Source organism: Branchiostoma lanceolatum, chromosome 18 (genome assembly GCF_035083965.1).
Source record: "Branchiostoma lanceolatum isolate klBraLanc5 chromosome 18, klBraLanc5.hap2, whole genome shotgun sequence".
Taxonomy (NCBI): Eukaryota; Metazoa; Chordata; class Leptocardii; order Amphioxiformes; family Branchiostomatidae; genus Branchiostoma; species Branchiostoma lanceolatum.
In genome coordinates, this window is record NC_089739.1 from 10,267,933 (window position 1) to 10,282,920 (window position 14,988).

Here is a 14,988-nt window from a genome sequence, read left to right on the forward strand (position 1 = left end):
GGTGATGTAGAGGAATATCCCCATCAGGGCCATGCACACGATGATCAGTGTTGCTGTACCATTAGAAACGACAATCAGTTACAAGAAGCCCGAAGTATCCAAATTCACATTGTATTTAGACTGCCAGTTGTAGTTGGTAGACACTTCTTATTTAAAAAAAAAATCATATCATATTGACATTATTATTGTGTGACAGAATTTCTCGAACATAAAGGATATTGCACATGTTTCAAAGGCACGGCTACTCACCGAAAAACGGCAGCGCCCCCTTTACAGGAAGAACGCTTGTAACAAACACGAGAGACACGACCATGGAGAGTAGAATGGTCACTCCGAAAGAGATCCGGTCCAACTTGTCTATAGGCATGATGAAAGTCATGTTCATCAGTACCACCAGGATGACGCAGGGCCCGACAGTAGTGGCGATGTGGAACAGGGGGATCCTTGACAGATACAAAGCGAAGCACGCTTCCTTAAAGTCTTTGTTGAATATCTTGTCACTCCGATACCATTCTCCCTCCGTTACTGCAGAAGATGAAGCATCACAAGGGACGTTTTCCTCGCGTCCTGCGATTCCACCCGCACATTCTGTTTTAGAAAAAAAGATCATTGATGAAATCTTGATTCTTGAAAGGTATGATAATTTTTTTACGTGTTTGAAGTTTCCAAACTCGTATGTCCAGCTGTATATAAGGTCATGTTGATGTCATCCCTATGATGAAATCAATGTGGCGTAATGTAGACTTAATACGTCAGTGAAGGTTAGACATCCAGCTGATACGATACGTCAAATACAGGTACTCAAGAAACTGCATTAAATTTTGAAACAGTCATGCAGACGTTTCAGACAGTACCCGCTATCTTTTTTTAGTGACTAAAGGAAAGAACTCGAGAACAAGGATACCAAAACTCTGAAAGTTGTCTTAATTAACCTTTCTGGATCACTGTTTGGTGTGCATGAACGCATTTTATCAACGGTATACTAGTATTTCCGTCGGGAATATGCATCACATATTCTAAAGATATTTCAATTATAAAAATTACTTCTACATTTAAACAATCTGTGCATGGTTATGTGCACCTTTAAGTAACCTACACATGTCACAATGTTGACATTCCTATTATTTACCACTTAGATGAATTATTGTGGTTTCGCAATAGTTTTACAAATTGGGCCGAAATTTTGGAGAAGCAACGTCTTTGTATTTTGTAAAGCTTTATTTTCTATGTATAGGGCATATGTGTGACTTATTCGTGAAGGTTAAACATTTTGCGTCATTAGCAAAACAAATCATTAAGTAAATATGCAGACGTATATCTTTCATGCAGCTGTGTGCGTGGACTAGCTTGATTTAACATTCGAAACAGCAAAACCGCTGTACTTGTGCATAGTATAGCCATTAGAAATCCGTCTGAAATTAGGACATACCCGTTACATGAATATTTTGGCGACGCCTCAGTGGCGAGCCAAATGGTATAGTATTGTGTACAGTCTGCAACAATTCCAGGAATTGCACCGGCATTTTTCCAGAGGCATTTTAAGCCAATGAGAATGTTTGGAATGTTAGTCAGCAGTGCAAAGGAGAGAATGCGGGGTTTTAATTTCCAAAGACTTACGAATCGCAGTGACTGTAGAAAAACAGACGTGGCATTCCATCGTGTCCGCAGGGAAGAAGAATGGGTCTGCATCACACACGGTGGTTGTGAGAGTTTCCACTCTCCATTCAATCAGACCATCTTTGCTGACCCGGATTGGTATCTTATTTTGCAATCCGTGATGGGTTGTGTCAGCACTGTGTGTGAAAAAAAAAAATAACTAGAGTTAAGTATTTGTGCTACATATACTTCAGGTTTGCTATGTTAGTTTAGCGATTACGGGGTCTTTTTATGAATATGAGTTGGTGTTGATTTTCTTTGTTTTTGTTTGAGTTGAATGTGTGCCGATTTGATAAGATAGAAAGAGCGCTAGCGCCCCCCCAAAAATCCCTCCCAATGAAATGGTATGGCTACCCTGCGACGTCACAAAATCAAAATGGCGGCTACCACACATGTCAACGGATCCAACAAAGGTTTTGCTACGCAAACCTGTAAAAACATACATTTGCCTTGAGGTTTTTATCATATCCAACCTTTGTGGAGAACCTCTTTTGTGACGTGTGCACACATGACGTGACCTAAAACAGCAGATATGACCCGGAGTTGCACATGTCTACAAGTGACGTCACGGCAGCGCAGTGGGTGGTTGTTTGGCCAAGAACCCAAAGGTTCGAATCCGGGGTTCTCCTGATTTGTCCCGTTGACATTGTGCACTCGGGGAATATAGTTCATAAGACTTTCTTAGCTTCAGTCAGGTGAAAATGAGTACCTAGCTTCCGTTAGGGACGACCTGTGTTTATAAGGAGAGCGCTAGCCACACCTAGACACCGTAAAGAACCCACCACGCTTATCGAACAGTTTAAGGGTCCTTTTCGTTGATCAAATAAATCTGTCCGGATATGCAGCTTGTACACACCTGGTGCACGTGTTACACCATTTGGTGATTTACCTGGCATGCAATACAAACAAAATACAAACAAGTACACTAAATTTGTACAAATGTCGTTACTCACTTTCTCTCCAGACTGAACGCCGGAGTCCAAATCCTGCTGCCAGGAAGGCTCAACGCCTCGACACCACCGTAATACTCCGGAGGCCATCCCAGCCGAATGTCTTGCCATGTCTATACAGTTTGTGAAAAGCAGCAACAATGATTATTTTAAAAAAAAAATACCGAATTACACAGTGAACCGATTAATCAGCGTAGCAACTTGCAAGTCACCTGATGACAATGCTCTTTGTGCACAAACAAGTGATTTGATTCACTTCTGAACATAATTTCATCAGGTTGGTAGAACATAGGTTATTTAGAGTTTCTTTTTACACAACCAGGTAATAGACAGAGAGGACAGCAGACGCATTCGTTGGATCCATGGATGAAGGAGGCAGTATGGATCAGAAAGTCATCACCTGTGATGAACCGATACGAGGGGGGATACAAGCTCGGCCACATTTGGGATTACGTTCTCGCCGCAAAAGCGCCACCTATATCGGCTACTTATAGCGGTGAGAAGCAGTACTCCAGTCAGAAGCTCTGAAGAAGGTGTCTGACAGACACCGAAACGTCAGCAGGTGAGATTACCTGGTTGTGATGAAAGAAACTCCAAATATCCGATTTGATTCACGACCGACCTTTCAATGACTGTCACCTTCCTCAGGGCAATTTTGACCGGTTCGCTTGTACAATTAGCGTCGCTGCTAGCAGATGCTGTCACAAACGTATTTACACCATCCTCCCAGCAGACCTGATATGTTCGTTACCTCCCATAGCGGCCCTGCCCTTCCGAGCCCCTAAACACGGGTCTGGCGACGTCACCACCATGCAAATAGCTTTCTTCCAATCAAAGGGTTTGCTAAAGCTCATTTTGAGCAAAGCCGCAAAGGACTCTGGTAAGCTATCAGCCAATCAGCTTACGTCTTACACCGCGCGACGTTATTATTCATGAGCAACCAACGACTGTTTGTGCCAAATAAGGCTAGCTCATTAATTGTGTATGAGCAACTGTCAGTGACGTCCCCAGAAGCCAAAATCTCTGTTCAAATGATCAGGGCTGAGACCGGGAGGGTTTGACGAACATTTCCCGAGCGGGTTTCAGCGTTGATAAAGGAGGGTGATTTACACATATACATAACTATCATAATGGAATTTACTATACACGCAAAGATACCTACGTGTAGGGCGTAACAGGACCTGTCAAAGTTGTTTTGAGGACGGTGACAGACGGTCATCGAAAGGTCGGTCTTAAACAAAACACGAGGTTGTGTACAAATAACTTTGTTATTCATTAACCAGTTAGATCATATTCAACAGTCACTGCACGAAATGGCCTCGTCTCCCGGCGTATACGTACAGGAATTCTTCCGGAAATATTCCATATCCCGGTGCGGATTTAGCGTTTGCGATATAATTAACGGATACGCTAAATCCGCACCGGGATATGGAATATTTCCGGAGGAATCCCTGTACGTATACGCCGGGATACGAGGCCATTTCGTGCAGTGAGTGATGATATTGATGGCGCGTCGCGTCGTCCAGGACCTCGAGTCTGAAGGTTAATTTTTTGTATCAATAACAGAAGAATGTGTGTATATTTAGTGAAAACGAGTGAGGGTAATGTTAATGCAATAATACGAGGACGAGTCAAAAAGCAAGCCAACCTATATCATAGCAGGTTCAGCGCTTTTTAGTAGTTTGATATAAGTAGCCAGTAGTATTTTATTTTTGCCTTACATTATACCTGTTACAATCGTTGCGCAATAAACTTTGACTTGACTTGACTTTTTATAGAGTTTATTGAAGTTTGTTTCATACATAAATACAAAGGCGCATATCTCGCCGAGACTGAAATATCTGATGAGATATTTTGGTCTCTGGATGACTTTTTTGCCGAATTTCAAAAAAATATGAACCTGCTATGAAGCATATATGCATTATTTTTTCAATCACCCCCTTTTTGTAGAATACACTTAGAAAACATTGTACATTAGTACCGTGCGGTCTTTATGTCTGTAAGCAGACTATAGCCCAAGCGGCCGTAACAGATGTTCCAAACACAAGGTGCCTTACTTGTTCTAAAATGTTGGTTATGATAGTTTCTATTTTCTGGAAAAAGATCTCATATATTTGAAAACATACAAGTTACTCAATGCCAACGTGATAGCCTAACTAACGGTTATCATACATAACATGGTCTTTATTTGACAGTGAATATTATGAGCCTGTAGTATACGTATCATCGTACTCTAGATCTTACCACTGTGTTGATGACATTATATTAGTGCCTACGTTGCTTCCCTTTAGTTTTCAATATGTTTAGTGGTGCTGTGAATACACGTCAGTGTATTGCCAAGTTTCCCTTGCCTATGTTTTCTTGCATTTTACGAAATAATAAAGTTTCATAGCTTCATCAACTTACAAGATCCATGATAACGGAAGCCACCAGCTTCTCCTTCTTTTCATCCTGAAATTAAAATCATAAAATCATTTGAGGTGCATTTGTCTTTTATTTTATTTTCTTTTAAGACAGTGACTTTGTTACTTTGTTCCGATATGTACCAACAATGCTAAAACGTAATCACTATACCATAGAGAATGAACTATGAAAAAGTTAGCTATAGCCAGCAACTAAGACTATAGATTATGTTCCATCAGTTGCTTTTGACATGAGTTCACAATGAAGTATTTCTGACTTTGACAATGTTGGAATTTATTATCATATAGCCAGATATGCTATGGGTGCCTTTAAAAAGCCTTTAGACGACATGTATATAACATTTGAAACATAAATTAAACTTCACTAATTTACGACATATATAGGCACTTGCCAAGTCGATGATTTGTTCCACGAAGCCGGTGAAACTGACAGTGACGTTGTACGGTGCCACCGTTGTACTGTAAAACGCCAGAAGCTCTCTCTGAAGCCTGTCCTCATAGTTGACTACCCGGAAGCGTGCAAGAAACAGATGTCAGAAAATATCCTTATGCAGATGTCTTTAATCAGCAGGTTTCATAATTACGTTGTGCATGATTAAGGTTATATGGCACATTTGCATATGCACTGTATATCAAATGAATATGGATGACTCCTACTCTGAGCTTTTTCAATTTTCAATTGCATTTCAAATAAAAGATGCATAAATAGAAAAGCACACACACAAGAAAATAAGAATTGATAGAAACTAACCACGGGCCAAAAGGTAAATGATCAATACTACAATGGAAAATGTATAATATATAGAAAACTAAGACATCAACATAAGTAATATCAATTACACAAGGAAAGGAAAAAAAAGAAAAACAGGCTAAATCTCAACTGAAATACGTAAACTAATCCCATAACATTAGGCCAGGATACTCTAATCGAAATGAATTTTAAAGCAAAATAAGACAAAGCCACATGTGAACTTGGCATACATTGTACCTGTTACAATTATTGTGCAGTAAGGTTTAAAAGTTTGGTTGATGTGTAACAGGAAAAGACAAAGAGAAGTTAGCGAGTCTAGAAAATGCTGCGGAAAGATGTGAAAAATGTTGCGATTCATTTGCACCTTGCATCAGTACATTGCCAATCACATTAGTTTCTTAAGCTTTATATCCGCCTCACTCCTAACTAGTGATTATGGGACGAAAGAAGGTGTAGATTCATTTCGCACTCTCTATAAGTCTGAAACTGGACTCCTTTGACTCCCGGTGCCTGAGAAAGATCGAAGGCATTCGTTGGCAGGACCATGTCACGAACGAAGGAGTGCGCTGCACAACTAACCAGGATCACCAAGCACCAACTAAACTTCCAAGGTCACACCTCTAGAGCCACCCCCACCCAGGAAGTGGTCAACCCGGTCTCCGCAGCTCCAGACCCAACTTGGAGGCGCCCTAGAGGCCATCCAAGGAGCAGATGGGAGGACCAAGTGTTCAATGTGCTGGACACTTTGGGAGTCAGCAGAACTGACTGGAGGCCAAAAAAAGAACATCCTGGAGGGAGATGTCTGCAGCCGCCATGCATCTGCCCTGATGCCTGCGGTTGATGGGTTGATAAGTCACATAATCATTGTGACTTCTCAATGACACTTGCGCTTGCGCAACAACATTCTGTATTCAACCATCAATACGGGCAATGAGATAAAGCGAATGTGACTTAGTGTAGTATTATAGCTTACTTGGCACTTAACTATAACTGAAACAAGATGACGTACACAGAACCCCCCACACGCACATACATAGCAAGGCCACGTGATCTCATGACAATGACGTCACCGGGTAAGGTCACGTGGCCGTTTCTAACAACAACTAACGATAATACTTAAAAGTGGCGAACCCACGGTATCTATTATAGCAAAGTCTTTGTCACCTGTACAAATGGGCTTTTCCAGTTCCCAGACGCCGCCTTTGGGCCCTTCCAAACATCTCACATCATTGGGAGAGCCGTACTCGAGCGTGTACCCTTCGTTGCAGTCATATATGGCTCTCTCTCCCGCGAGGTAGAACCTCTTACCTCGAATTATTATGCCGTAATTTGGAGGACCTCTGTCCATGCAGATGTCGGTATCTAGGCAAAAATACCCTACAGTTAGTAACTCAATTCAATTCAAGATTACGTTTCATCCTCAGCATCTGGTGGCCCAAGAAGATAAGAAACGCAGAGTTCCTGGATAGAACTGGCCAAGAACCGGTCGAAGTAACCATAAGAAGAAGAAAGGAAGTGGAAGTGGGTTGGCTACACCTTAAGAAAGCCCCCAGCATCCATTACAAGAACAGTTTTAGAGTAGAACCCTCAGGGGAAATAGAGGCAGACCGCGGCTCTACTGGAGGCGAGGTGTCAAAAAAGACCTAGACAGTGCCAACACCTCATGGCAAGAGGCAAAGAAGACCGCCAGAGACCGGAAGAGGTAGAGACTAACCACTGAGGCCCGAAGGGTCGAAGAGGATTAAGTCAAAGTCAAGTAAGTTAGTAACTGAATGATTCTCCAGCTGCCGTTGTGTAGGAAATGTTGTACTTGATTGATCTTGATTTTCTATTCGGTGGATGCTTGGCAATATCTAATGTTTGCTTCATCAAGTTTTCTGTCAATTTAGCTATGAGGTTGTGAAACTCTACTTTATGTTATTTTACCTTGACTTATTTGTGTGGCTTTTAGCTCAACTTATTTTTAATTTCTGTTCATTGAAACGCATAATTCGTTGTATATTTCCGTTGGTATAGTTTGTATAATTCTAAAATGGACTCCAGGAAGAATATAAAAGATGTATCACCAATGGAGATCTTAATAATCCAGACCAAACCAAAAAGTTATCTTGCACTATCATGCATTCTGACCGTGTCTCCTTCCAAAAGAATACAACTTACTGCACGGAATGACGTCACATTCCTCCTGGATTTCGCCGTCGGTCACACAAAATGGCCGCTGGAGACCGGTAGGGTTGCGGCAGTAGTTGTCATCCAGGTTGGCCCATGGGTACTCTGTCCTGTAGTAGCCAGCTTGCGCAGTTGACCAAGCACGACAGTCTAACCCGGATGTCGTTTTACTCCATGTTCCACGGTAGTTCATGCCAATCCCATGATAGCAAACTAAAAAGAGGGACGAACAGTTGGAATTGTATAAAATAACAATGTCTACTCTAAAATTATGGTTATTTACTACTGGATTAGCTTAGTTTATCACTTTTGTCCATTATGTATGTTCATACTACTAGTATGTGTTGTATTTATTGCATTGTACATGTCACTTACATGTCAGTTAGGTTCATGTTAGACCTGTATTTAGCCCCTCGGGGCACGAATGTATAATAAATGTCTTCATTCATTATTATCAAACTAGATCAGGGTGAAAATATCGTCTAGAATGCAACTCGAGTGATTCTCGTTTTGACCTTCTCCGTTCCTCATTGAGAACTCAGGGTTCCAGCAGTTGTTTTGTAGTGATGCAAAGGATTCACAAGCGGGTAGCAGGCTCTTTATGTGGTCACCAAGCGTATTCATCACTTCTTTGCACCACGAAAGGCATGGTAGCAGTTTACTTCCCCTAAGACAACAAGAAAGGGTTAATGATCAGACCAGACGTGTATATCAAGTCAAGTCAAGTCAAGTCAAAGTTTATCATGCACAACGATTGTAACAGGTACAATGTAAGGTAAAATATTACTGCCTACTTAATATATCAAATCTAGTACAAACTACAGAAAGGTTCTAGGCTATACAATGTTATGATACAACTTACGAGAAGGTTTTAGGCTATTCAACATTGTCAATGGTAGGTTATCAACAGGAGGTACAGCGGGGAGTCGCATATGTCAATCATATATAGTTTCACGATGAGGAGAAGAATGTCTTATACAATTAAGTCGCTATTTCACGCGTTTTATTTTGCATAGACGTAGGGGAAACAGTAAGTTATTAAGACGTGGTTTTCTCCGAAAACCACTGACTGAACCAGAGAGCGTAGCATCATGAATCATAGCTATTGGCCGTGTCATCCTGTCTTTAATACGTCCTCATTGTCAACACACCCTCCTGAAAGCAGGACCCTATCGCTCGATTCGTTGGCTCGCTCGCGTAGGGGCCCAGTGCTCTTTAGCCCTCCTGATCAGTCAATCATCTTTTTGCTTTTAATAATCTAAATTCAATACAGGCGAATGGTCCGCCTGAGACAGTACATGCCGTACAGGTAACGTCTACCATGCACACACATCTGTAAATAATAGTCTGTACTTTTTCTAAGAATTAAGCGAATGCAGATGTTGAAGATGAGATGAAAAAGATGTCACAGTCCGTTTAAAATGGCCCAATCCCTGTTGCTCAAATGTTAGGGCAGTTTAAAACTAGGTCCTGTCACTAACAAATTATATTTCTGATGGTCAAGGTTTTTCACAGACTTTTAGAAAAAGCATATCAGTGTTCCAAAGGAATTAGAGTAAGGTAGAAGGTGGGCTCAAAGACCACCCTGGTATGTGTGAAATTCTCCAAACAATACCTTTTTCAATGTTAAACACAAGTTTTGCATTAAGAACTGGAGAAAGCTCAAGGTTAATTTGTATCATTCTGGCATTAAAATGAAAAAAGTGTATGTGAAATAACTATGACTAAATCACACAAATTCTTTCAAAGGAGGTCGCTGTTTCTGTTTTAACTGGTTTATTACCATACTGCACATTTATTTTTGCAACATACAAAATGCCCGACATTTGAGCATTGGTGTATTGACACTTAGAGGGTTAATGACTCCATATCTGTTCCAAACCATGTTCTCTTGACTCTAAGTATATGGAGACACAATAAGCAAAAAAATTATTGTTTTTGATTTAATTGTTGACCACTTACGCGCATGATGTGGCCAAGGGGGAATTTGGGTTCAACAGCAATGGGCAGTTTTGGTCGGAGACATTGCATCGCGGAAAAAGAATCGTCGAAACGAATTCTCTCAACTCCGAATGATAGATCTCCGGGTCGGCATACGAACTGTTGAGCAGATCCAAGGTTGGGGAATTTTGTACGTCGCCGAAGGTTGCATGGTCTAGCAGATTGGGCAGCATGGTAAGTCGGCCGTCGAGGGCAAAGTTGTCTGGAATTGTGTAGCACTCTGGAAATTTGAACAACTGGATTAAATTTGGTGTACTTACGTCACAATGACAAAAATGCCAAACCTAAAAGTATCTATCAAAGGAAAATAAGGACAGCATTTTAGTCTATGTGATATACGAGAACTGGTCAAAAGGTGATGCAAATTGTATCAAAGCAGGATGATTTTTGTTTAAATTGAAAAGTTGGCACAACGGTAAAGGCACATAATATGTCCTTGAGATTGAAATATCTGAATATGTAGGTCCAATTGCTTAAGGGACTGAGTTGATTTCAAGATGAAAAATGAACCAGCTATGATACGAGTTGCATTAGTTATTGGCTCGCCGTCATACACACACGAACGCACACACATACACATCGAAACACACACACACATACCACATATACCACACACATACCACATACACACACCACGCACACACACATAGCACACACACCACATACACACATCATGCACACACACACACACACACACACACACACACACACACACGCACACACATGCCACACACACACAGACACAACACGCACACACATACCAAGCACACTCACACATACACACACACTAACTCACACACACACGCACACACACACAAACACACACACCACACACACACACGCACGCGCGCGCGCACGCACGCGCACACATACACAAACTCACACACACAAACAAACACACACACACACACTCACACACACACACACAAACACACACATATGCAAACACACACACACACACATACACCGTAGACATAGCCTTCCTGGTGTAAGTAACAACTCAGCTTTGATGTCTCGATGGGACTACCATATGAAACATACACAGCATAGTATTTTGTGTTAATGCATATTAAGTCATGGTTTAACATGGATGGTACTGTGAATGACTGCTTTTAATACGTTGAAATTATTATTTTTTTTATTATTTTTAAGGCATACTTGGTAGATAGCTTCCGGAAATGCATCATACATATTTGTTCATCAGACTTGCATGACTCTTAATGCTAAAAGCGTCTTTTATTGAAACAATGACATGGCCACGTACATGTACCATGAATTGAAGATTGAGTTAGTAGAAAATAAGAACTTAAAACAAAATCATATACCACATTCTTCCTCGTCTTTTCCGTCAAAGCAGTCCACGACCCCATCACAGTGTTTCCACGATTGGATACACGTTCCGCGTCCACAGCGAAAGGTTCCTACTGGGCACGTCATCTCTGCGAAAATTATCAAAACTTAGATACTAGACTAGGCTTCACTAGACTAGACTAGACTTAGACTTCACTAGACTAGACTAGACTAAACTAAACTAAACTAAACTAAACTTAACTAAACTAAACTAGACTAAACTGAACTAAACTAAAGTTAACTAAACTGAATTAGATTAAATATTATACCACGCACTCACCGTTAGGACAGCCAAGAACCTCAATCCTCATGCTAATTGTGTAGTGCCACTTCTGCGGCCAGACCCGAACGTACTGTGCGAAGATTGGTACTTCCAGAAGATTTGTCACAGGTGAGCTTCCATCGTTGTTACCCGGGAAAATCTGGAGATATGAGAACATTTTACAACTTGAAAATATTTGTCAGGGGGAAGTTAGCTTTTGCGAGCGACTGCAGGATATTTCACTCCCCATTATTTTGGAAAATGAGCCTCTGATTAAAAGTGGTCGATTATCATCTATGTAAAAATAAATAACAATCAGAGACCGAGAGGGAGAGACAGAGAGAGGGGGGAGACGAGAGAGAGAAAGAGATAGGGAGGGAGAGAGAGAGATCATCACAAACATACAGCCAACCTATAGTCCGACAGCGCCACAAAACTATTATACAAACGGGTAACACAAAGATTTACCAAATAAGCAAACATAATATGCTTTAGGTGCTGAGAAACAGTAAAAAAGAAGATAATATATTTTTATCCGACTTTGTGGATATCAACTCGATAGTTTTACGACACTACGGTGTACATATACCTACGGTCACCTTGTAGAAAAGGCTTATGGGAAGTGTGAAATAAGGTAACCACACCATGGTCCTGGTCCGGTCATGATTTATATTATACATGCTCATCAGATTCGTTTATGAAAGCTAGACATCCAGGTAATAAGATACGCCAAGTAGTAGTTACTCGACAAGAAACTGAATATGATTTCGGAAACAGTCAGACGTTTCATGCCCAGACTGCCTCGGTCGATTTACATATCAATGTCGGACGTCTTACATTTATGTCTCAGGGGCTTTTACCTTTGACCTTGCGAATGTGTACTTGGGACGCTGAATGGCCTTATTACCTTGTCCAAGCCGGTTGTAGGATCTTTTATTGCGTGGAAGCTGGTGCCATCGATGCTTTGTTGCAGCTTGAATTCCTTGACCCAGTGTCCACCTTGAAGGGTGACACTGCTCCGTCCCTGGGTGATGACACCACCGATAGTTGTTTTCTGACCCAAGTTGACCTGTCATTCATAAACAAGTGTCATGTTTTTAAACACCTTGGTGACGAGTAAGGCGAATGAGGTTGCTAAACTAGACGAACGTTGATTGTTGGTCTGTGAAATTTATACATGCTTACATTCATTTAGAAAGTTCTGCTGAACATTGTTGTGAACTTGAGGTAAAACATTTTTTCCAATCTATGCAAATTTGCACTTTAAAAATCTATTTTTTTCATCTTTAAGTTATCAATATTGCTATTCATGTAATGTTGTACATGTAAATATGTTTTATATATAAATGTATTTGTCAATGCGTACATTTTGTAAAATGTGTAATAAAAGCAGACAAGCGGAAAGTCTTGAATTAAAATCACGGGGAAGAAAAACCCTGCACAGAAACCCAAGGAAGAAACCTTAGCACAGAATATCCAGGGGGGATGAAACACCCCTGTCAAATAAGTCCTAGGGAGAACACCCTAGCCTGAAAAGCCAGTGGGAATGACCCTTGCAGCAATATCATGGAATTGTAGACGCGTAATGTAAAAGCGGAACTTGACTGTATGGAACATTACCATCCCTATCGTCAACCATACGAGAGAGAAGGGTACGGTTTGCAGGACACAGCTACAGAAACAAAGAAGAGCTAGTAAGCGAACTCCTACTCTGGGCGCTAACTCATGGGCATTCCTATGTCGGGCGACCCCGAAGGACCTACATAGACCAACTTGCTGGGGATGTAGGAGCGAGGTCTGAACATCTAGACCAACTTATGGCGGACCGTGTTGCCTGGAGGGAAAGAGCAACCCTAGTCCGGGCAAGCTGCCCGATATGATGATGATGATGATGATGATGATGCATGTAAATGCATGTGTTGTTATGTTATGTTATGTCATATACTTATGTATGTTCGAATAAAAATGTGGGAAAAAACAGACAACGAGGCAAAAGTATACCACCATTTTTTCCAGGTGGTATAAATGTTAACCTAGTACATTAAAATTTTCAAATCCTATACTTCAACTAACAATCGAATAACTTATATAAGTACTCTGAGTGTGCGTTTGCTATTTACCAAACAACTACAGAGTATCAGTATGAAAATATCAGAGTATCAGTAAAAATCATGAATATTGACTTAAGCTGTAGTATTTGATTATGAAGAAGACAATCCATCCAGGCATTCTTGAGTTATCATTTGCAGCACACAAACACACACACACACACACACACACGCACACACACACACACACACACACACACACACACACACACACACACACACACACAAACGCTGACGAAAACATAGACTTCCGAGCAAAGGTAAAAAGGTCCCAACTATTGCTTTAACTTCCATTACCAATATAAATTATTTTCTCTTTTTTTCTTTTTTTCTTCTATTTCTTATTTTTAATTTTTTTCTAATTTATTTATTCATTTGGCAAAATAACAAATAAACAAAATTATATAGAATATAGAATATTACATCTACTTTGGACGTGTCATTTCCACCTTACCTGTAGCCATTGGTCTCGGTTATTGATGAGAGCAGACCAGCCTCCGTCTAGGTTCAGCCTCCCGCTTGAGGCCTCATGGTCGAAGCCGTTGTGCGACGAAGCCGTGATGTATTGATCGAGAATCGCTCCAGATTCCATTCCCAACGGTTCTTGACATTGTACTGTATTAACATATAAAGGAAATAATATAATATATTCAAACAATGCCAAACTCTTACAGCATGTCCAACTATTCATTAAAGAAACAAAATGATTTGAGTAACCAACCCCCCATCCTACCAGTCTTGTAGTACCTGCCCACATATTCACCTGTTTAATGATTTCAATTTTCTTACATTTCAAGATTTCTTTTTTTCATTTTCAGTATTAGTAATATTTGTTTTGTACTTCTGTACTGTATTTTGTCGATGACGACACGAAAATAAGCTGTGAGATTTAGTCTGTCGTCATCATGTCATGTATTTAAATGTTGCAATAACAAAGGAAATAAATTTAATTCTGCTATTTTAGCTCCATCAAATCACACTTATAGCGGCCCAGTGAACATCCGCCAGCCATTAGGAGGGGTCATTACATCCTCGGACAGCGGACTTAACGTTGCACAGACTGATGGGCAGATGCTATATTGACTGCTTCCCATAGGGGAAAGCATGTTAAAATACACTAAAACAAGGCTTCATAAAAGTACTAATAGAAATGGAGAGAAGATAGGCAATTGTCCAGCTCAAACTCCCAAAGCCGAAAGTAGAGCAGAAACTTGAGTTTTGACCCCAGTTTTCTCCTGTATACATCCGCTCGGGGCCAGAAAGACCCAACAACTCACACATGGCCTTCCGCCAAGTAAACTTCTGAACAAAACGAATT

The 14,988-nt window shown here is 40.7% G+C and overlaps 2 protein-coding genes across 2 annotated transcripts; both read right to left on the minus strand.

Moving 5' to 3' along the window:
• Positions 1-241: 241 nt before the first annotated feature.
• Positions 242-5,052, minus strand: LOC136423933 (neuronal acetylcholine receptor subunit alpha-10-like). Its single transcript, XM_066412334.1, has 4 exons — positions 5,013-5,052; positions 2,610-2,719; positions 1,618-1,793; positions 242-588 (listed from the first exon to the last, which is right to left on the minus strand). Exons 1-4 carry the CDS (start codon positions 5,019-5,021, stop codon positions 242-244), a joined length of 642 nt encoding a protein of 213 aa, XP_066268431.1. The 5' UTR covers positions 5,022-5,052.
• A 2,844-nt stretch (positions 5,053-7,896) lies between these two features.
• Positions 7,897-13,367, minus strand: LOC136423934 (uncharacterized). Its single transcript, XM_066412335.1, has 7 exons — positions 13,326-13,367; positions 12,470-12,631; positions 11,581-11,722; positions 11,276-11,389; positions 9,912-10,170; positions 8,465-8,616; positions 7,897-8,162 (listed from the first exon to the last, which is right to left on the minus strand). Exons 1-7 carry the CDS (start codon positions 13,365-13,367, stop codon positions 7,897-7,899), a joined length of 1,137 nt encoding a protein of 378 aa, XP_066268432.1.
• Positions 13,368-14,988: the final 1,621 nt, after the last annotated feature.

Coding starts and splice junctions, on each gene's coding strand:
- LOC136423933 (XM_066412334.1), bottom strand. Junction 1,794..2,609: donor GCGTTCAGTCTGGAGAGAAA/GTGAGTAACGAC, acceptor TTTCACACACAG/TGCTGACACAACCCATCACG. Junction 589..1,617: donor TTCTACAGTCACTGCGATTC/GTAAGTCTTTGG, acceptor TTTCTAAAACAG/AATGTGCGGGTGGAATCGCA.
- LOC136423934 (XM_066412335.1), bottom strand. CDS start 13,367: ATGTTCAGACCTCGCTCCTACATCCCCAGCAAGTTGGTCTAT. Junction 11,390..11,580: donor GGTTCTTGGCTGTCCTAACG/GTGAGTGCGTGG, acceptor TAATTTTCGCAG/AGATGACGTGCCCAGTAGGA. Junction 8,617..9,911: donor CCCTTGGCCACATCATGCGC/GTAAGTGGTCAA, acceptor TTGTTGTCTTAG/GGGAAGTAAACTGCTACCAT.